General features: G+C 45.8%; 1 protein-coding gene across 1 annotated transcript in view; it reads right to left on the bottom strand.

The window, feature by feature from the left end:
- The window catches only part of SPATA5 (spermatogenesis associated 5), a 488,555-nt gene that overhangs the window by 349,399 nt on the left and 115,420 nt on the right, over positions 1-23,736 (bottom strand). Inside the window, 3 exon segments of the mRNA XM_030191768.1 lie at positions 3,148-3,201; positions 12,544-12,726; positions 12,728-12,754. Coding sequence (XP_030047628.1) covers positions 3,148-3,201; positions 12,544-12,726; positions 12,728-12,754 — 264 coding nt within the window.

The raw sequence follows: 23,736 nt of genomic DNA, 5'->3' as shown, positions 1-23,736 counted from the left end.
ATAGTGGAAATGGAAGGCCCATGTGGGAAAGGCCAAGAAGGGGTAGCAAGATAATGAGTGAGAGGAGGATAGTGAATACAGAGGTAGAAATGTAGTAATGGAGGGAGGGTAGATGAAAGATAGAAGGGAACAGGAGGCTGGAGAAGAAGAGATGGGAAATGCGATAGCAAGGGAATGAGAAAAGAATAAGGCAAGTTAATAGGTAGCTGAAAAGTTAAACGAAGAAGGGTGAGAAAGATGACAAAATTTGAGTGGACAGAGAGGCTGAAAAGAAAAAAAGGGAGAAAAAAAAACGATAAAGGCAGGATCAATATGTTAGACACAGGTGTAACGAAGGAATAGAACAAGACAGGAGAGAGAAGAAAAGACAAATGGACAAAAGTCACTGGAGAAACTGGGACCAACATGACAGAAAAATAAAATGTCCAGACAACAAAGGAAGAAAGTCTTTTATTTTGAATGTATTAACTGGAATGTGTTAACTTTGGGATTTGTGTATCACACACGACTTTTTTTTTATCATGTTCAGTGGCATAGCCAGACGGTCGATTAGCGAGGGGGTGGGGCTGAACTCAAACATGGGTGGGCACCAAATTTCCTACCTGCCACCTGCCCGAATGTAAAATATAAATACCTGAGCTGGAAGGATCTCCAGGCCCCTCCAGGTGAAGACTTCCTCTTCCGACAGCCAGAACTCTCCACGCTCTGCAACCAGCGGCAGCATGCCCGAGCTGCTACCGCCACTGCTGCCCCACCCCCGTGCATGCTTGGTTTTTCTGCATACATGAAAACTGAGCATGCATGGGCGGGCCCAGCAATGGTGCCAGCAGCTTAAGGACACAGCCACCAGCTGCAGAGCTCTGGCTGCCGGACTAGAGGATGCGGTGTTCAGCCAGCCACAGCAAGGGTGATGGCTAATTTGGGGGGAGGGGTCCTGAGCCCAAAGTGGGAGGGGCCCTCATGTCTAAAAAAAAATCAAACATGGGTACTAGACTGTGCTGCAGGGGGTGTGGTGAAGTGGGACGCTTTTACTGTATGTGATGGAGCTGCCCAGAAATCCACACGTACCAAGACAACAGGTTCCTCCCCAGCATTATCTAACTCCTATCTAGGTGATGCGTGAACTCCACCACCTTTGCACCAGGCAGGCAAGTGACCAGGCAATCCTGACGTCTACCAGCCACCCAGCTATCTACATACCTAATGATTGAAACACCAACTACAACAGCTGTCCTAACCCTGAAGCCACTGGAGAAACATCCTCAGTGTGACAGAATATTACATCCCCTGGTAGGCAGGTCCTGGCTACAGGCTTACTTCCTACTTCACTAGGGTGATGCTCTCCTTATAGGAGACCTCCCTCTTCCAAGGAGGCACAGAGGCTACCAAACTGGAGGTGGGACTTCACTACAACATCCCTTTAGTCTCCTCTAGGTAACTTTGTCTCCCTCAGTTTCTCCAAGTCTACTACTCTAACCTCAGGAGAATGGGCTTGCTATCTGAGAGGTAGGAGCTCTTTGCATCAAGCACACACATATAACCTCTCGTCAATTGGGAGATAATCATATATATGACACTCAATACAAAAGACTGGATAGCACCCCTCTTACTGCTGGACTGCCGAGAAACACATGCACACTGTCACCATGTCAGAAATGCATATATTCATTCTCTGTGAGAAATACAAACCCTCTTTTCTCTTCTCAAAAAACTGTATATAGACTAATTCTCTCACATGAACATACTCATTCTCTCTATGAGAAATACATGCATACCCGCACTCTCACAGAAATACATATACTCATCCTCTGAGAAATACTCTTTTTTTTCCTTCTCTGAGAAAAAACTTGCACACTGTCACTCTATGAGCAAAACACACACTTTTCTCTATCTGAGAATCACAGACATTAGTTCTTTTAGAAATGCATATACTCATTCTATGAGAAATACACAAAAACTCTTTCTTCTCTCTGAGAATCACATGCACACGGATCACTCTCTTTCTCAAAAATGCATATACTCATTCTCTCTCCGAGAAATACAAACACTCTTTTCTCTGTCTAGAAGCACATGCACACTGTCACGGTCTCAGAAATGTATATACTCACTGTCAATCTCGCTGTGAGAAATACAAACTCTTTCTTCTCTGAGAAATACAAGAACACTGACACTCTCTTAACACATAAACTGAGTGACTGTATGAAACAGTCACTCTTTCAATCCTCTCTGGGAAAAACACACTCTGAGAGTAGCAGGTATTGTTTTCCCATGGGCAAGCTCAAGAGATGGCCTTCAAAAGAACATATGTCTTTGACCCTTACTTTAAAACAGAAAACACTGTAGATCCAAATGCACTGAATTACAAATCTGGTCTAATATATACTTTACAAAGTTTATCTAACTTTGAACATTTCCTAATACATCAACCTTTAATACATTAACGGTATTAATCCGCAAATGAACCTTTTTCAGAGACGGGAAGGCGGTAGAACTAGAGGACATGAATTGAGGTTGAAGGGGGGGGCAGACTCAGGACTAATGTCAGGAAGTATTTTTTCACGGAGAGGGTGATGGATATGTGGAATGCCCTCCCGCGGGAGGTGGTGGAGATGAAAATGGTAATGGAATTCAAACATGAGTGGGATAAACATAAAGGAATCCTGTTTAGAAGGAATGGATCCACGGAATCTTAGCAGAGATTGGGTGGCGACGCTGGTAATTGGGAAAAAAAAATGGGAGCTTGGCAGACTTCTACGGTCTGTGCCCTGATTGTGACTAAATAGATAGGGAAGGGATGGGCTGGAGTGTAAATTTTAAGGGGCTTTGACGTTAGCTTCAGAACTTAGTACAAGAACAGTACTGGGCAGACTTCTACGGTCTGTGTCCTGAGAAAGGCAAGGACAAATCAAACTCAGGTATACAAATAAAGTATCACATACCATGTAAATTGAGTTTGTCTTGTTGGGCAGGCTGGATGGACAGGGCAAGTCCTTATCTGCCGTCATTTACTACCATGTCACCATGTAACTATTAGATTTTGGATTTCCTTAACAACTCCAGGTAACTGAGCTGGTCTATTAGTAGAGAAATGTATTATCAGTAATAATTGGGTGAGGGGGTGGTTACCATAAGCCACAGTTTTCTTACCTCTCTCACAGCGCGCTCCGACTCCCCCACAAACTTATTCATCAGCTCAGGCCCCTGAGAAGCAGAAAAATGAACAGCACATCACTCGGTTTACTCCTGGTCTTTAAGACAGGTAACACAGTTTTAACAAAACCCTGAATCCCCAGTTTCTGAACTTTGGTACGTCATCAGAACGCACAGATGTCTGGCAAAAAGCTTACAGGAACAGTGCAAGAAAATATCAAAGCAGACTTGGCACCATAACGAAGGTATGATTCTCATTTGCACCAGGCACATCTCAAACAAAATAAGTGGCCTGTTTTGTAAACGCTTTCTGTAAAGTATTACAACCAAAAGGCAGAATCTTCTTGTCATATTTTTCACTAAGTATTAAGAATGCTGATGTAAAAATAAACCTTTCAAAGCAGAGGCTGCGACTCTTCTGCAGAAAATGTAATGGAGTGCGTGCCACTGCGTGTGCCTTGTATGTGGAGGTGCCCAGAAAAGAGCCAATTAATGCCTATGTGCACTGCACTCTATCCTATAAAGACAGCGCATCAGTGCTATAGCATGTAACTGGAATGGGTGGAGTAAGGGGTGTTGTCACAGGCGGAGCATGAGGCGTAGGCATGTCTCCAACATATGCGTGCAGCTTACAGAACACTTTACGGCAGGTACTTTGCATATGCATTCAGGTGCACCCGTTTAAGCCTGCCATTGACCTGGCACAAGTGGTCAGGCCTAAATTAGCTACACCAATTTAGGTTTACACTAGTAATACAATAACAGTACCTTGGCGAACAGATGCTGTTATACCACTGGTGCTGAGTGTGCAGGATCTACCCACGCCTAAAGGAGGCACCAAGCTATAGAAATGCTCCCGTGGCCTGGGAATGATCTCCACATACACAGCATTGTCTTCCTCACATAAATCAGCTATCCAAAAATTGCAAAACCCTGTGTCCAGGTCAAAAGAAGTGCCTAGTTCAACAATGCATGCTCTTTTACGCACATTCAGATTGGCATCCCCAGGGACAGAGTAGGAGACTGAAATTATACCCTTTGGGCCCGATGCCAGTGCTATTTAACCAGCCAGGAATGCCTCGAGATAGCCAGTTATCTCCGCCGAATATTAACGCTTAGTGGCTAGATGCTAACCGGATATGTTACGCGACTTAGCCGGCTAAGCGCAAATATTCAGAGCTAAACCAAATAAGTTAAGAAGTTAAGCTGCTTAAACAGCAGGCCTATCGTTAACTGCTATTAACTTAACTGGCTAGCGCTGAATAATCGCTTAGCCAGTTAAAAGTTGCCACCGCCAAAACTGAAACCAGATATTCAATGCCAGTTGCCCAGCACTGAATATCTGGGGTCTGCACTGCCTACACCAGCTGAATATTGGGAGGGTTTGTACAGTAGAGAGTCTAGCTTATCAGATAAACAAAAAGTCAGATAATACGGGACTCACTGCATTCGCTTGATAGCCACCCCCATACAGCAGCCGCATCCCTCAAGCTAGTGTCTTTCTCTCTTTCTCCCCTACCTCCCCCCTCCCCCACTGAACATTTTATTTATTTGGATTTTGCTCACATCTTTTTCAGTAGTAGCTCAAGGTGAGTTACATTCACGTACTCTGGATATTTCTCTGTCCCAGGAGGGCTCACAATCTAAGTTTGTACCTCAGGCAGTGGAGGGTTAAGTGACTTGCCCAAGATCACAAGGAGCATGCGCTGAGGAAGTCAGGAGTCAGGCCAACTTATCACCCGCCCACCCCTGGCACAACTCTTCATTTATAGTCAGTTATTGTAATTAGGATAACAGGCAATGAGTTATCTTATAGAGTTTTAATTACATTTCATTACTTCCTAAAAATAAAACACTAAATGAATCACACAATATGCCATATAAACTAAAGACATTTTTTATATTAGGCTAATATCCTTAATACTGTAGCAAAAGTTTTAAATTATTGAAAAACTTAAAAACACTAAGGTGGAGTCAGCAGTCCAGCAGCGAGAGGGGTGCTATCCAGTCTTTTGCATTGAGTGTCACATGTATGATTATCTCCCAGTTGGTGAGATGTCATATGTGTGTGCCCGATGTAAAGAGCTCCTAGTTCTCAGAGAATGGGTCTGTTCTCTTGAGGCTAGAGTAGCAGACTTGGTGACGCTGAGGGAGACAGAGAGGTACATAGAGGAGACCTACAGGGATGTTGTAGAGAAGTCCCACCTCCAGTCTGGTAGCCCCTGTGCTTCCTTGGAGGGAGGTCTCCTAGAAGGAGAGCATCACCCTGGTGAAGTAGCAAGTCCTCCTGTAGCCAGGACCTGCCCACCAGGGGATATACTATCCTCTCACACCGAGGATATGTCTCCAAGTTCTGCCCAGGAGTAAAGGGTTAGGACAGCTGTTGTAGTTGGTGATTTGATCATTAGGCATATAGATAGCAGGGTGGCTGGTGGTGGATGTGAGGATTGCCTGGTCACTTGCCTCTCTGGTGCGAAGGTGGCAGACCTCACGCGTCATCTAAACAGGATCTTAGATAGTGCTGGGGAGCAGCTGGCTGTCTTGGTACATGTGGGAACCAATGACATAGGAAAATGTGGGAAGGAAGCAGAAGTCCAGATCCTCCAGGGTCGTATTTTCAGAGATGCTTCCCGTTCCAGGCAGAGCTCCAAAGTCTCAATGTGTGGTTGAGGCGATGCTGCAGAGATGAGGGATTTTGAATTGTTAGGAACTAGGTGACATTCTGGGAAAGGGCGAGACTGTTCAGAAAGGGTGGGCTCCACCTTAACCCAGATGGAACCAGGCTGCTGGCGCTAACTTTTAAAAAGGAGATAGAGCAGCTTTTAAACTAGAATGGGGAAGAAGCCAACAGTTGTTCAGGAGCGCATGGTTCGGTGTGGAGCATCCTTGAAGAATACTATTGGAACAGGACTTATAGGGAATCCCAGTACAGAGGTTTCAATAATGCTTAAAGTAAGCCAGGTGTGCCTAATGAGAGAGCAGGATAAAAGATGCACATTATCCCCTTCAACTTCTAAGCAGCTTGTAGATCAAAGGAAAAAACACAATTTGAAGTGCCTGTATACAAATGCTCGTCTGCCATGTGACTGGAGCCTGGAACAGAAATGAGGGACTTTGTTGTAAGGATGAATGGCAAAAAGATCCACCGATGGGGTGCCCCATTCTCGAAAGATCTTGTGGGCTATCCCCATGTTGAGAGACCACTCATAAGGTTGCATCACCTTGCTCAGTCTGTCCGCCAGCCTTGTCAGCCAGCATCTAGGACCATCCCGTGAAGGACAGCCCACTGTCACATCCCCACCGCTTCCTGACACAAGGAGTAGGATCCCATAACCCTCTGCTTGTTCACATAGTACATCGCAACCTACTTGTCTGTTTGAATGCGGACAATTTGTTTCTGTAACTAATCTCTGAAAGCCTTTAGAGCATTCCATATGGTCCTCAGTTCCTGAGCAGACTATGTTTCTTGGGTGTGAAGTCATCTATATGAGCTCCCCATCCAAGGTTGGATGCATCTGTTATCAACACCGTCAGAAGGGGTGGAATTTGGAATGGTAGCCCCACGGTCAAATTTGGCAGAACTATGGCGATACCAGACAGGGGAATAGCGCAGCACAACGGGCAGGAAAGAATATGCCCCCCCACCCCCGCAGAGGCCACTACATCTCCAGCAGCGTGCCTTTAAAGGTAGGGCCGGGGAGGGCTGTAGTGTGTTGTAGGCATCTGGGCAAAGCCTCTGGGCCCTCAGCACTGCCCGGTTGCCCGAATAGTCAGTCCGCCCCTGGGTCCTAAGGCTTTTCCTCTTTAACTACTAGCTTTAGAGCAAAGTTTTAGAACAATTTCTTTGAGATTTATTCTCTTCATTGACCCTGTGTAATAATAAACACTAAATATCATAAGTACATAAGTATTGCCATACTGGGAAAGACCAAAGGTCCATCAAGCCCAGCATCCTGTTTCCAACAGTGGCCAATCCAGGTCACAAATACCCGGCAAGATCCCAAAAAAGTACAAAACATTTTATACTGCTTATCCCAGAAATAGTGGATTTCCCCCAAGTCCATTTAATAACGGTCTATGGACTTTTCCTTTAGGAAGCCATCCAAACTCCGCTAAGCTAACCACCTTTACCACATTCTCTGGCAACAAATTCCAGAGTTTAATTACACGTTGAGTGAAGAAATCTTTTCTCCGATTCATTTTAAATTTACTACATTGTAGCTTCATCGCATGCCCCCTAATCCTAGCATTTTTGGAAAGCTTGAACAGACGCTTCACATCTACCCGTTCAACTCCACTCATTATTTTATAGACCTCTATCATATCTCCCCTCAGCCGCCTTTTCTCCAAGCTGAAGAGCCCTAGCCGCTTTAGCCTTTCCTCATAGGGAAGGCGTCCCATCGTTGGGGAAAGGCCTCTTGTACTTTGCTCTACTGTCACTGTGGAGGAGTGGCCTAGTGGTTAGGGTGGTGGACTTTGGTCCTGGAGAACTGAGTTCGATTCCCGGCACAGGCAGCTCCTTGTGACTCTGGGCAAGTCACTTAACCCTCCATTGCCTGCCGCATTGAGCCTGCCATGAGTGGGAAAGCGCGGGGTACAAATGTAACAAAAATAAATAAAATACACCCAAACTTCACTAGCAAGAGTTTAAATAGTACCAAGAGTTGGCAGGAATTAATAAGATGTAGAAAGCACATTGCCGTTTCAAATTCTACACTCAAAGTTTCTCCTAATCTTTGTAACAGAACCACATCGTAAAAAGTTGGAGGAGGGAGAAATGAGAGGCTGTTAAAACTGGGCCTATTTTTACATACTAATTTTAAGTTAAAATTTCACCTATAGTTTCAGCCAAACTTCAACAGTCATAAATCTGAAGTGCTGAATGCCTGCAGAGAAAGCTCATTTCCCACTCCCCAAGGCTTATGAGGAAGCCAGGAGCTTCCCTGCCTGCAGACAGACAGAGAGAGAGAGAGAGCGAGGAAGGCAGAAGAAAGGTACCCCTTGCTGTATAAGGAACAGACTGACTGGCAACACACGATCTAGTACATAAGTACATAAGCATTGCCACGCTGGGAAAAGACCAAAGGTCCATCAAGCCCAGCACTCCGTCTCCGACAGCGGCCAATCCAGGCCCCAAGAACCTGGCAAAAACCCAAAATTTAATAATGGTCAATGGACTTTTCCTTCAGGAATCTGTCCAAACCCCCTTTAAACTCAGCAAGGCCAGCTGCCGTCACTACCTTCTCCGGCAATGAGTTCCAGAGTCTAACCACGCGCTGAGTAAATAAAAACTTTCTCCAATTTGTTTTAAACCTACCACATTCTAATTTCATCTTGTGTCCCCTGGTTCTATTATTGTTAGAAAGCGTAAACAAACGCTTCACATCTGTCCGCTCTACCCCACTCATTATTTTGTAGACCTCTATCATATCACCCCTCAGCCGCCTTTTCTCCAGGCTAAAGAGTCCTAGCCGTCTTAAACCTCTCCTTATAAGGTAGTCGTCCCATCCCTTTTATCATTTTCGTCGCAAAATAAGCACGTAAGAGGGAAGGTAAAATTATGTATCATACCTGATAATTTTCTTTCCATTAATCATAGCTGATCAATCCATAGACTGGTGGGTTGTGTCCATCTACCAGCAGGTGGAGATAGAGAGCAATCCTTTTGCCTCCCTTTATGTGGTCATGTGCTGCCGGAAACTCCTCAGTATGTCGATATCAAAGCTCCATCCGCAGGACTCAGCACTTAGAGAATTACACCCACAAAGGGACACTCTGCCCAGCTCACCACCGCCGAAACGGGGGAGGGGAATCAACCCAGCTCATCCCCACACAAGTGGGGGAGGGGAATCCGTCCAGCTCATCCCCGCGGAGCGGGGGAGGGACACTACACCCGCCGATGCGGGGGGGATCTGGCTTAACCTGTGACCGCAACCGCGGGAGGAGCTGGCTGACCCTAACACCACTGAAGCGGGAGGGATATAAGGCTGCCCTACTGCCGCACGAAGCGGGAAGGAGCGCCGGCAGAATTTAGGTCTCAATCCAGCCCCGTAAAACGGAGGGGAGAGGAATGCAGCAGCTCACTGTAACACAAAATCGTCTCAACTCCAGAAGAATTCAATCGAAAAAACTTGAACACGAAGATCCTCCTGAACAGGAACTGAAGACTAAACTTGAACCTGAAATGCAACCAGAATATAAACAGTACAGATATCTGGGAGGGGCTATGGATTGATCAGCTATGATTAATGGAAAGAAAATTATCAGGTATGATACATAATTTTACCTTCCATATCATCATGCTGATCAATCCATAGACTGGTGGGATGTACCGAAGCAGTACTCACCCAGGGTGGGACATAGAAATCCCTGACCGCAACACTGAAGCTCCAAACCGGGCCTCCGCCCGAGCAGCCACAGTCAAGCGGTAATGCCTGGAGAAGGTATGAGCCGATGCCCAAGTTGCCGCCTTACAAATCTCTTCCAAGGAGACGGACCCGGCCTCTGCCATCGAGGCCGCCTGTGCTCTAGCGGAGTGAGCCTTCAGCTGGATAGGCGGCATCTTCCCCACGGCCACATAAGCCGCTGCAATGGTTTCCTTGACCCATCGTGCCACTATAGGCTTGGATGCCTGCAGACCCTTACGTGGACCTGCGAACAGCACAAACAGATGATCCAACTTCCGGAAATCATTGGTCACCTCCAAGTATCTGATGATGACTCGTCTCACATCTAGATATTTGAGAGCAGAGTACTCCTCTGGGGAGTTTCCGGCAGCACATGACCACATATAGGGAGGCAAAAGGATTGCTCTCTATCTCCACCTGCTGGTAGATGGACACAACCCACCAGTCTATGGATTGATCAGCATGATGATATGGAAATTTTATAAAGTGATTTGATTAATGTAAAAGGGTCTCAAATCTGGTCCTGGGGACACATCAAAGCAGTTAGCTTTTCAAGTTATCCACAATGAATACGCAGAAGATCAATTTGCAGGCACTGCTTCCACTGTAGTCAAATCTCTCTCATGCACATTCATTTTGGGTATCCTGGGGTTGAGAGCCATCTAAGCACTATTCTGTAAATTCACGCATACCGTACATAGTACGCATGTGGGATTGCATGAACCGAGTTGGGCAGGAGGCCCTCATAGAAGAAGAAGTGAAACAAAACACCTATATTACAGAAGCCTGATATCCCACAGGTACAGTGAATAAAGACTATAGGCTCTTTACTCCAGAGGCAACTTTGCACAAGCTTGTAAACTACTGGCCTTAACCCCATAGTATGTACACATATACTTGTCAGGTTTTACCACAAGGGTCTGCCTCCCACCAGTCCTCAAGGACATGAAGGGAAAGGGAATGGGACTTGATATACTCCATTCTGTGGATTTTGCAACTACATTCAAAGTGGTTTACAAAGTATATACAGGTACTTATTTGTACCTAGGGGCAATGGAGGGTTAAGTGACTTGCCCACAGTCACAATGAACTGCAGTGGGAATTGAACTCAGTTCCCCAGGATCAAAGTCTGCATTAATCACTAGGCTACTCTTCCACTAGCAACATTTTTTTTTTTTTGTTACATTTGTACCCCGCGCTTTCCCACTCATGGCAGGCTCTATGCAGCAGGCAATGGAGGGTTAAGTGACTTGCCCAGAGTCACAAGGAGCTGCCTGTGCCTGAAGTGGGAATTGAACTCAGTTCCTCAGGACCAAAGTCCACCACTAGGCCACTCCTCCATTCCACTAGCAACATTCCATGTAGAAGTTGCAGATCGCCAATGTGCACCTGCAGATCTGCCATATTTTATGGATGGAGTAGAGGAGTGGCCTAGTGGTTAGAGCAGCGGTCTTGGAATCCAGAGGTGGCCGGTTCAAATCCCACTGCTGCTCCTTGTGACTCTGGGCAAGTCACTTAACCCTCCATTGCCTCAGGTACAAACTTAGATTGTGAGCCCTCCTGGGACAGAGAAATATCCAGAGTACCTGAATGTAACTCACCTTGAGCTACTACTGGAAAAGGTGTGAGCAAAATCTAAATAAATAAATATTTGTGGTCAGTATTTACTTCTGTTCTTCATCTTTTCCTGTTGTTATCTGTTCTTTCTCCATTCCTGACAACCATTTTGCCTCTCCCCTATTTTCACTGAAGGCACTTGCTTAATAGATCTTAGGCTTTGCCCTGCATAATATAGTCATGTGAAGGACTTCTGGGTGGATGGACAGGACACCATTCTGCGTGTCGGTCTTTCTGCAGTTTCCATTCCCTTCATCTGCTTTGTCCCAAAGGGCCCCAAATGGAAAACAGTTGGGGACGCCCAAAATCGGCTTTCGATTATTCCGATTTGGGCGACCCTGTGAGAAGGACGCCCATCTTCCGATTTGTGTCAAAAGATGGGCGTCCTTCTCTTTCGAAAATAAGCCTGCAAGTGGAAATAAACTAAACAAAGTAAACTTACTCCCATTTCTAATCTGCTTTGAACTCTATAGGGTAAAGGTGGGCTAGACATGCCTGTATTAAGTTTAACCTCCGCTCTCAAGACAAATCCCTCCTTTCAGTACCCTTCTCCACCACCGCCAACTCCAGGCTCCGCCCCTTCTGCCTCGCCTCACCCCATGCTTGGAATAAACTCCCTGAGCCCATACGCCAGGCCCCCCCTCCCTGCCCATCTTCAAGTCCTTGCTCAAAGCCCACCTCTTCAATGTCGCCTTCGGCACCTAACCACTACACCTCTACTCAGGAAATCTAGACTACCCCAACTTGACATTTCGTCCTTTAGATTGTAAGCTCCTTTGTTCAGGGACCGTTCTTCTTTGTTAATTTGTACAGCGCTGTGTAACCCTAGTAGCGCTCTAGAAATGTGTAGTAGTAGTAATTAATCTGGGTGGTTTACAATAAGAATGTTTAAAATCATTTACATGAACATAAATTTCACAAAAGCTAAATAGTTAAAACAAATAAGGCAAACAGCGCAAAAAAAACAGAGTAAATTTCCTCTTCCATCGGGTTGCGACATATCCCAGAACAAGTCACTGCTGTTCATGTGCTGGCAGGATCCCCAGCCTATGTCCAGTGTCAGAGCACTGCTCAAGGGATGCCAAATTTGGAGCTGACACAAGGAGATCTGTCAGCTTCTTCTGCGTTCAAAACTGGCCATTTCTTCTGCTTAACTCCCCCAGATGACTGCATTTTAACGGGAAATTAATGCCCCTCTCTAGCTTTTCAGTGAAAATATTACGGTGGCCTTTTGATTTCCAGCCTCTTCTCCGACTTACAACATGCATTACCCTGGTGGGAAAATGATTTAAAATATCACTTCATTAAAAGCAGAGACAGGTTTAAATAGCTCTTGCCTATATGCAACTGGTCAAGCGTGCACCCCTACCTTTACTGCAAGGAAGTTTAATCCACTCTCATTGGCCAAGGCCTTTGCTATCATGGTTTTGGAGCAGCCAGGAGGTCCGTAAAGCAGCACACCTTTCGGTGGCTGAATTCCCATGCGGAGGAAAGACTCTGGGTGCTTCAGTGGCCACTCCACTGCCTGTTTCAGCTTCAACTTCACATTTTCCCAGCCCTCCTATGTCCGACCAAGATACCTGGAAAACAGAGCATTGTACAGTCATCTCAGAGCAGCAGGTGAGTAAGTGACCAGGAGAATCCTCTCATCAGATCTGCCCGACGTGTCTAAAAAGCCTGTGTTTCAATTTGCTTAGGTGACAGTAGACAGAACATCATTCTGAGCTCACAATATGGCACACGTGCGGTATGAAGAGGGACAGAATCATTTCCCACAACCTACCCTGGTGTCTCCAACCTTAGAAAAAAGCTCTGAGCTGCTAACAGGGACTTCCAAGGTACAATTCCTCTCTCTCCAGCAGGCAGATGATCAAAAGCAAATGCCGGCGCTAGAGGCTGCTAACGCCATACTAGCGCCGGCGTTTGCTACCGCCCCATGATCAGAGCCCTCGAGCACATGAAACAACGTGCTCATGGGCTCTTAGCGCACATAGCATGCAAATGCATGCTAAACAGGGCTCTTAGTGCAAGTAGCTTGCAAATACATGCTAATCAGCTCTTAATGCATTCATCCCCAATGATCACCGTCCAGCATGCCAAAGATTGGGTCGCTGGCTGCGACAAACCCTATGCCAGCTCCGAGCTGGCGTTAGGGTTTGCAGATCATTGGGGAGGAATGGTAAGCCCTGTCCAGCATGCATTTGCATGCTGGCAGGCCCCCATTCCCCCCTACAGCAAACCTGCCAGCGAGGGCAGTTGAGTACGTCCAAAATTTGGACGTTTCTGCAACGGGCAGTTAAGGACATCCAAAATTGGATGTTTCTACGAGAAAGACGTCTTTCTCATAGAAACATCCAATTTTGGACATCCTTACTGCCCATTGCAGAAACGTCCAAATTTGGGCATCCTCAACTGCCCCGTCACAGAAACGTCCAAATTTTGGACGTCCTCAACTGCCCTGTCGCTATACCTCCGACACACCCTTGAAATTTGGCCGTCCCTGCAACAGGGCAGTTGAGGACATCCATCTTCCGATTTAAAGGTGGACATCCTTCTCTTTTCATTGGTCTCCAGCCCAGACCTGTCTAGTGCGGGAGGATTGTGCTGAGCGCATGCTCAGGCACAATTCTCCCGCACTTCTACCCCATGATCAGAGATAATTGCGCTGCTTAAATTTGCATGCATTATCTCTGATCATAGGTCTAATAGCGCCCCGCGCTGTTCCAGTGCTATTTTAGAGCGCTGTTTGGAACAGCGCAGGGCTTTTGATCATCTGCCTGCAGGTGCAGCAGGCTGGGTAACATCTTAGTGTGCTGCTGTAACAAAAGCTAGCCCCCCCCCCCCCCCCCCCAGGCAGCACTGAAACAGCTGTAAAAACAGTGTGCCAAATGCCCTGAGCCACAGAAAAGTAGATCCAACTGACATTCCCTGTAGCAGAGAGCCTGGCAGGTCAGCCACTGCATGAGACAACAAATGAGAATGTGAATTGGAAAGTTCAAATGAACAATTCAGATCATATATGTACAAAGTACCAAATGCTTGGATAAGGAAGGAGTTGGAACCAGATCACAAATACGCTAATAGTGGCAACGGAAGTGAGTGAGGAATCTTATTTGGCATTATCCAAAGTCTGTAATGACTTGTTCCTCGCCAAATCCAAAGGTCATTACTCCATCTTCATTCTCCTCGACCTATCCGCCGCTTTTGACACTGTCAATCACAACTTACTTCTGGACACACTGTCCTCTTTTGGGTTCCAGGGCTCTGTCCTCTCCTGGTTCTCCTCTTATCTCTCCCATCGTACCTTCAGAGTACACTCTCATGGTTCTTCCTCCACCCCTATCCCGCTCTCTGTTGGAGTCCCTCAGGGTTCTGTCCTTGGACCCCTTCTTTTCTCTATCTACACCTCTTCCCTGGGCTCCCTGATCTCATCTCATGGCTTCCAGTATCATCTTTATGCTGACGACACCCAGCTTTATCTCTCCACACCTGACATCACTGCGGAAACCCAGGCCAAAGTATCAGCCTGCTTATCCGACATTGCTGCCTGGATGTCCGACCGCCACCTGAAACTGAACGTGGCCAAGACCGAACTTCTTGTCTTCCCACCCAAACCCACTTCTCCTCTACCTCCACTCTCTATTTCGGTTGATAACACCCTCATTGTCCCCGTCTCATCTGCCCGCAACCTCTGTGTCATCTTCGACTCCTCCCTCTCCTTCTCTGCGCACATCCAGCAGATAGCCAAGACCTGTCGCTTCTTCCTCTATAACATTAGCAAAATCCGCCCTTTCCTCTCTGAGCACACCACCCGAACTCTCATCCACTCCCTCGTTACCTCCCGCCTTGACTACTGCAACCTACTCCTCACTGGTCTCCCACTTAGCCACCTATCCCCCCCCCCCTTCAGTCCGTTCAGAACTCTGCTGCAAGTCTTATCTTCCGCCTGAACCGATACACTCATACCACCCCTCTCCTCAAGTCACTTCATTGGCTTCCGATCAGGTACCGCATTCAATTCAAGCTTCTGCTACTAACCTACAAATGTACTCGATCTGCAGCCCCTCCTTACCTCTCAACCCTCATCTCCCTTTACGTTCCTACCCGTAACCTCCGCTCTCAAGACAAATCCCTCCTTTCAGTACCCTTCTCCACCACCGCCAACTCCAGACTCCACCCTTTTTGCCTCGCCTCACCCCACGCGTGGAACAAACTCCCCGAGCCCATACGCCAGGCCCCCTCCCTGCCCATCTTCAAATCTCTGCTTAAAGCCCACCTCTTCAATGTTGCCTTCGGCACCTAACCTCTACACCTCTACCCAGGAAATCTAGACTGCCCAACTTGACATTTCGTTCTTTAGATTGTAAGCTCCTTTGAGCAGGGACCGTCCTTCTTTGTTTATTTTGTACAGCGCTGCGTACCCTAGTAGCGCTCTAGAAATGTAAGTAGTAGTAGTAGTAGTAAGGTAGCAATAAGCAATGTTTTTTCTTGGGTACATGTGTAATTACTCACCTTGATTCCTGCCCTCCCCCCATGAAAAGGTAGGGTATCCATTTGACTGCCTTACTACGCACCTGCAGGAAAAGTGTCTGGACTGAATTTTTTAAAAAGAGAAATTCCCTCTGAAAATTTATATATAGGTCCACGGCTTTAATTATTGCCCTCCCTATTTATTTAATTACATAACTTATTTAAATAATCTTACTTGTTGTGCTCTATGTTCTAAGCTTCCTGGCCAGTCATGATCAGGTCCAACCATAGTCCTCCGATTGCTGAGTTAAAGTAAAAAACTCAGAAACACAGAATACTTAGGCACACAAACCCCTAAAAGCACATATGATCTGCCCATCTCCCGTTCCTAATGGTTGCAATTCATCTGTTTACCTTTTGTCTATTATGGGTATTATGCAGGCCTGACATTCTACTTTGGTTCAGGCTCTGAACTGACAGTAAAACTGACAAGGCCCAATTCTAAGTGACTTTCAGCTGAATTCCAGAGTGAGTCAAGAACTCATGATCTGTTGAGACACAATGTCACAAAGTGGAGGTGCAAGAAAATAGCTGACCACAGTGTCATAAGCCATATGAGGAAGAGTGGAGGTGCAAGAAAATAGCTGACCACAGGGGTTTAGTATGTGACAGTTAGTGACAATGTTCAAGAGGAAAAAAAGAGCAATGTGGTTTCACGGGTAGATGACAAGGCTTCCAGAAATGTTAGCCATTTCATTATTATACAACCAATTATTTGTGACCAATTAATTAACATGTAACCTATCATATGTAACTAATTATCATATAGCCAGTTACCTGTAACCACGATATTATCATATGCTACTGAAATTACCTGTATAAAAGTGATTTATTTATTTATTGCATTTGTATCCCACATTTTCTCACCTCTTTGCAGGCTCAATGTGGCTTACATTATGCCGTAAAAGCAAGCGCCATTACCGAAAGGAGAGATACAGAATATTATTGCATTTAAAATAGAGAAATATAAAATAAATTAGAATAAACAATATATAAATCATTTCAGTGTAAGAGAACTAGGATAATATATACCATTCAATAAAGATATACTGATTATAGTAAACAAATAGCATAGTAAATATATAAAACAGATAATAAGAGATCATAGATAACTTGTTCAGGTAAAAGTTTTGGTGTCAGTTCAATTATGAAGGACTTTTGTGGTAAGTGTCATTGAACAGGTTGGTCTTTAGTAATTTTCAGGTTACCAAATCGTACCAGGAAATTGGAATCGGAGTGTTAGGTACAGCCAATACTTGTGTATAGCAGTTCTATACTCCCATGAGAAATTACTATCTGATATCTGTGATTGGTGAGTAATAAACAATCACATTTCTCATTCTAACGTAGCCTTGGTTTATTTATTCCACCTATTAGGAGGCAGCTGGTCCATACAACCTTAGTAAGGGATAAATAAACCTAAATGAATTCACTTTTCTCAGCAACCTTGGTGGTTAACTCCATCATCATGACCCACATTGGGCCTGGGTTGCTGCTACCTCATGCTTCTCAAGCATTTGGGCCACAAACTGAGAAGTTTGCAATTCATCTGCATGCTTACATTACTGATATACTTTGAAGAACACCACAACCTACACGAACTTCCACCACCCTGTAGCACCATATTTCCTCGATTCTAAGACGTACGTTTTTGCCAGTTTTAACGTCCGTGGAAAGTAAGTGTGGCTTACATTTGATGAAGTCTTAGAATCAAGGTCCAAAATTTGAAATCATGCGACCTAATTCCTTATTCTGTCCACATATCCACCAGCAATTGAAAATAAACGTGTTTGTGCTTTTCCTTCTGCATGTGTTTGTTTACAGTACTTATTTACCATATTTTCACTTTTGCAAAATGAGGGTGCATCTTAGAATCAAGGTCGTCTTATAATCGAGTGTTTTTCCCCCCTTGTATGCAAAGGGGGATGCATCTTGGAAACGAGGAAATACGGTATTATCTCATATTCGATCGTTATTTTTCATGGTTCTGTTACATGGTTCTCTTCTTATAGCTAATCCTTCAGAGCCTAACTTCTGTTGCAAACCACTAAAAAAAACAACAAAAAAACCTGAATCACTTCTATAGTGCTACTAGACGTACACAGTGCTGTACACATCATATGCAGGTATTTTCTCTGTCCCCAGAGGGCCCACAATCTACGTTTTTTTTGTACCTGGGGCAATGGAGGGTTAAGTGACTTGCCCAAGGTCACAAGGAGCTGTAGTGGGAATTGAACCCAGGTCGCCAGGCTCAGTCCACTGCACTAACCATTTGGCTACTCCACTACTAAAATCAAGACCACTGTACCCATCATCTAGGTTCCTCACCTCACCAGCCATCGTATCTTCAATACAACTGTGGATATCGATATCAATCCCAATCCCGGCCCTTCAAGGCAATTGTCCTCCCATCTTTGCAAATATAACTATTTCCCTTCCAATTTTATCCTTCTCTGCCCCTCCTTCCTCCCTCTTCTCCTTTCTCATGCGTCCTATGGAATGCCCACTCAATTTCCAGCAAGTCTTCCTACATTCATGACCTACAGCTCCCATACTCTTCACCTTCCAGCTTTGAATTTCCCTTGAGGACTGCCTCAGTTGTTGCTCTTCAAGATTAAGGTAGTCATTTCTCCCATAAGAAAAAAAGAAAAGAAATAGATGGAGAACTGTGGTGTGAGAAAGCGGTTGAAATTTGAGTTGGCAGGCAGAAAAAGAAAAGGAGGAAAGAACAAAAACAGAAAGATCACTATGTCAGAGACAGATGTAATAAGGAAATGGAGCAAGACAGGAGGAGAAAAGAGAAATGAGAAACAGACAACAGCCCCTGGAAAAAGAAGACAGACAGGAAAGCAGAAAAGAAAAATTAGGATAAACATGATGGGAAAAATGTCCATATAACATGGAAGAAAAAGTGTTTTATTTTGAATTTATTAATTATGTTAAGTTTAGGAAATGTCCATCTTGGATGCTTTCTATTATGTTCAGTATTAGAGGTAATGAATTTCTGTTTTTATTTCTCCCCATGTTGTGGTAACATGGCCTAGTTTGACTTCTTGGGGTTCTCAGTTTCAATTTTTATCTTTTATACCCACTTCTAATTTGTAATCCCATTCTGTACTTTGTGAGGGTCTCAGGTGGCGTTCCTAGAGGGGGGTGCGGGTCCGCGTCGGGTGCACGCCCCGGGTGCCATGGAACGAACGAAGGACAGGCGCGCGCGCGGCACTTTCCCCCCCCCCCCCCCCAGTGCCGTGCACCGGGAGAGAGGGTTTCTTTCGCGGGGGAGAGGAGGGGGGGGGTCGCGCTGCATCCGGGGGGGCGGGGCACATCGGCGATCCGCCCCAGGTGTCAGCCCCCCTAGGAACGCCACTGGAGGGTCTGTCTGTGTTTTTGCATGTGACTGAGGTATGGTATTCTCTGGACATGTAGCTTCCTGTGTAGAGATCTGAAGCTGTCCCACTTGTTCTGTTTTACCAGTAGAGGAGGTGTACTGATCTTTTTGGGCCCAGTGTAATATTTGTAGTGCTGCCTAATCATACGTAGGGTTCTTGCTATTTGAATCATAGGAATTAGTGATACTGTTGTATGACATATTTGTACGTGAATGTTAGGATTTTTTTTTCAGGTTTTGTATTTCACAATGTGCTTACCCTGTTTCCCTGAAAGTAAGACATCCCCGCAAATAAGACCTAGTAAAGGTTTTCCTCAATTGGTAGATATAAGGCCTCCCCCCGAAAGTAAGACCTAGCAAATTTTGTTGAAAGCAGGGCTGCCAAGAGCCGGACAAGGCCGCCCCCCCCCCCCCCCCCACCTCCATCCACCCTCTGTCGCTCCCGGAACTAACCTTAAACGCCTCCTTTCCACCTTCGCAGCAAGCAGCATCAGGGGCAGGACCTCTCCTTCCTTCCGTACCCTGCCCTCGAGGACGTTACGTCAGGCGAGGGCGGGGCATGGAAGGAAGGAGTGGCCTGCTCTGCTGCTGCTTGCTGCGAAGGTGAAAGGAGGCATTTAAGGTTAGTTCCGGGAGCGACGGGCGAGCGGGCCAACCCCCGATCCAACCCCGATGTTTCCCCGAAAAATAAGACAGGCCCTAAAATAGACCTAGCGCATTTTTGGGGGCAAAAATTAATATAAGACAGTGTCTTATTTTCGGGGAAACACGGTAGTAGTGAAGAGTTTTATTTTGCTGTAGCTCAGATGACATGAGAATCACAATATTTTTTGAATGATGCCTTCTATGTTTTTGATGCATGTTACTTGTGGCTAATTTTATCATCTTTGCAGTGTATTGTTGCCCTTTTGTCAACTTGTCTTCAATAAAAATATTCAACTATGGGGGGCAAGATGGCGGCTTGAAGGGAGTGTAGAGAAGACGCTCTCAACTTACCTCAACCATTTTGAGATTTATCTTGCCTTTTTTTCTCCTCTGTGCCTAAAAGAAGAGGCAGACAGCGCGCTAGCTCTGCGGCGCTTGTTTCGCCTGTGGTGGGGACATTGGATCGTTTCTTTGGATCAGGTTCAATATCGGGTCATTCCTCGCAGCTGGGAGTCGCAAGGAGAGGTGTGCTGCGCTCTCAACTTGAGGCAGAAACATCCTTTAGTCCCGAACTACGGAGCCCTCCTCCTATGCCGGCGGACACACAGAGAAGGGACCAGGAGACCCCCCAAGCTGACGAGCAGAGATGGGGTTTCACGGTGCGGGCGCCGACTCGAGTAGTGAAACGCCGAGCTTGACCGCACCGGTCTCAGTATGGGAAGGAGGCGGCAACAATCTTGAAGGGAACATCCTGACGAAGGAGAAATCACCGATAAAGGATCTTTCATCTGAGTTGGGCTTATTTAGTAAGTCTTTTATACCTCAAAAACCTGTTACAATAACTCTGGAAGCTATCTGGGAGGCATTGGTAGGCCTAGAAACCTCTTTCTCACAAACTCTATCAGTAAAGTATCTGTGATTGAAGAAAATATATTCACATTGGAAAAGGAAACTGGGAAAAATTCTAAGGATATTCAGGGTTGTCATCAAATTCGAGATCTATTGGCATGCACTACCTCCACTGGGATCCATTCAATCCTGAAAACCCAAACTGGCAAAGGTCGAGGATGGACACCCCTGATTTATACAGTCGCATAACAAGAAACATAATAAAATCAAATCAAATCTGTCCTACAATCCCAATTCCATTCCTCCTCACTCTTGCTACATGCTGAATGACATCATAAAATATTTTTCTTGTCTCAACCCTAAGGAACTGAAGTTCCATAAGGAGAGAATAAGAGAGCCAAAAACTGCAAGAAACCATAGGATTCAGATTTTACATAAGCCAAAGACTAAGCAAATTTGTTAAAGTTTATTAAACATTTACACTAGGGTTTACTAAGCCGGTAGCGTGGCTGGCTGTGTGCTAGTGCAGACACAGCCCATTCACGTTGAACGGGCTGTGTCGGGAATGTCGCACGGAATAGTAAACAAACCCCTTAATTTCTCATCTATATACTACTACTACTACTACTTAGCATTTCTATAGCGCTGCCAGGGTTACGCAGCGTTGTACAAGTTTAACATGGGGAAGGACAGTCCCTGCTCGAAAGAGCTTACAATCTAAAGGTTACAAACTATGTAGTCAGTGTAGGTATCATGAATGGGGAAGGTGGTTAGGTGCCAAAAGCAAGGGAGAAGAGATGGGCTTTGAGTGAGGACTTGAAAATGGGTAGGGAGGGCGCATGGCGTATGGACTCGGGAAGTCTGTTCCAGGCATAAGGTGATGCGAGGCAGAAGGGGCGGAGTCTAGAGTTAGCGGTGGTGGAGAAGGGTACAGATAGGAGTGATTTGTCCTGAGAGCGGAGGTTACGGGTGGGAACATACGGGGAGAGGAGGGTAGAGAGGTAATGGGGGACTGCAGATTGAGTGCACTTGAAGGTCAATAGGAGGAGCTTGAACTGTATACGGTAGCGGATCGGGAGCCAGTGAAGCGACTTGAGGAGGGGGGTGATATGAGAGTAACGGTTCACGGGTAGATGAGACGTGCGGCGGAATTTTGGACAGATTGAAGGGGGGATAGGTGGCTAAGCGGGAGGCCAGCGAGGAGAAGGTTGCAATAGTCAAGACGAGAGGTAACGAGCGAGTGGACGAGGGTTCGGGTGGTCTGTTCAGAGAGGAATGGGCGAATTTTGCTAATATTATAGAGGAAGAAGCGACAGGTCTTAGCTGTCTGCTGGATATGGGCAGAGAAGGAGAGGGAGGAGTCGAAGATGACTCCGAGATTGCGGCTGAAGAGACGGGGAGGATGAGGGGCATTGTCAACAGAGATGGAAAGTGGGGGAAGAGGAGAAGAGGGTTTGGGTGGAAAGACAAGGAGCTCAGTCTTTGCCATGTTCAGTTTCAGTGTTACCAGTCCTGTAAGGAGCAGGAGTGGAGGAAAGACATTTGTTCCACCAGGATCTTTCTGTGTGCCAGATTTGCTGTTTAAATTAAGGTAAACTGGCACAAAAACAAGGCTGGAGGTTTGTTTTTGTTTTGTTAGTATCCTGTTAGAACACGTACGGGTGACGTACAAATCTAACACTGCTGAAAGGACCTGCATCCAATTTAAATATTGGGGATCCAAAGAGAGTTTGGAAGAATATTCAAGGCCTCAACAGTTGTCCTCTAACCCAGTGGTTCCCGAACCCAGCCCTGGAAACACCCTAGCCAGTCAGGTTTTTAGGATATTCAGAATGAAAATTCATATGAGAGAATCGCATGCACTGCCAGCCCCACAACACTTCAGTAGCCTAAAACAAACATAGTAACATAGTAGATGACGGCAGAAAAAGACCCGCACGGTCCATCCAGTCTGCCCAACAAGATAAACTCATGTGTATGCCTTACCTTGATTTGTACCTGCCTTTTTCAGGGCACAGACCATACAAGTCTGCCCAGCAGTACTTCCCGCCTCCCAACCACCAGCCCCGCCTCCCACCACCGGCTCTGGCACAGACCGTGTAAGTCTGCCCAGCACTATTCCCCGCCTCCCAACCACCAGCCCCGCCTCCCACCACCGGCTCTGGCACAGACCGTGTAAGTCTGCCCAGCACTATTCCCCGCCTCCCAACCACCAGTCCCGCCTCCCACCACTGGATCTGGCACAGACCGTATAAGTCTGCCCAGCACTATCTTCGCCTCCCCACCACCAACCCCTCTTCCCCCCACCGGCTCCACCACCATATATCCAGCATTTGTTTCCATATTACATATTGTAATAATCAATCCTCATTTACTTTGTTATTACTACTTAATGTACACTATCCCGCATCACTTCCTCGTCATCTGAAGACATCCAAACAGACAATTGTGCAGGATTAAAGGAAAACCTCCAACTAACCAAAAATATTAGTAATATTAAAAAAAAAAAAAAAAAAAGACATCTCAAGTTCTGTTCTTTCGATATGCTCCTTGGACATACACTTGCAGCGTAAACATCAGGGTGCCAGGCACTAAGAGAGGCTTCCAGGGGGCGTTAACTTGTCAATCAATCAGCAGGTTTAAGCACTTATAGAACTATTACAAATACAAGTGAATGATCACATGGATGCCACAGTGTCGGGCAATGAGTGGCTTCCAGGTGGTATCACCTTGTCAATCAAAAGGCAGGCCTAATCAATGGTGTAAGAGAGCGAAATGTACTACTACTTATCATTTCTATAGCGCTACTAGACGTACGCAGCGCTGTACACTTGAACATGAAGAGACAGTCCCTGCTTGACAGAGCTTACAATCTAATTAGGACAGACAAACAGGACAAATAAGGGATAAGGACAAAGTAGCAAGATTCCATGCAGAATCCCAAAGAGTAGCAAAATTCCGGAATCCCATAGTAGCAAGATTCTGAGTGGAATCCCAAAGAGTAGCAAGATTCCAGAATCCCAAAGACTACTTGTACTTATCATTTCTAAAGCGCTACTAGACATAAACAGTGCTGTACACTTAAACATGAAGAGACAGTCCCTGCTCGACAGAGCTTACAATCTAATTAGGACAGATAAACAGGACAAA

The sequence above is a fragment of the Microcaecilia unicolor genome, chromosome 2 (assembly GCF_901765095.1).
Source record: "Microcaecilia unicolor chromosome 2, aMicUni1.1, whole genome shotgun sequence".
NCBI lineage: Eukaryota > Metazoa > Chordata > Amphibia > Gymnophiona > Siphonopidae > Microcaecilia > Microcaecilia unicolor.
Note: the sequence above shows the minus strand (reverse complement) of the source record. Positions and strands in the feature narration are given on the sequence as shown.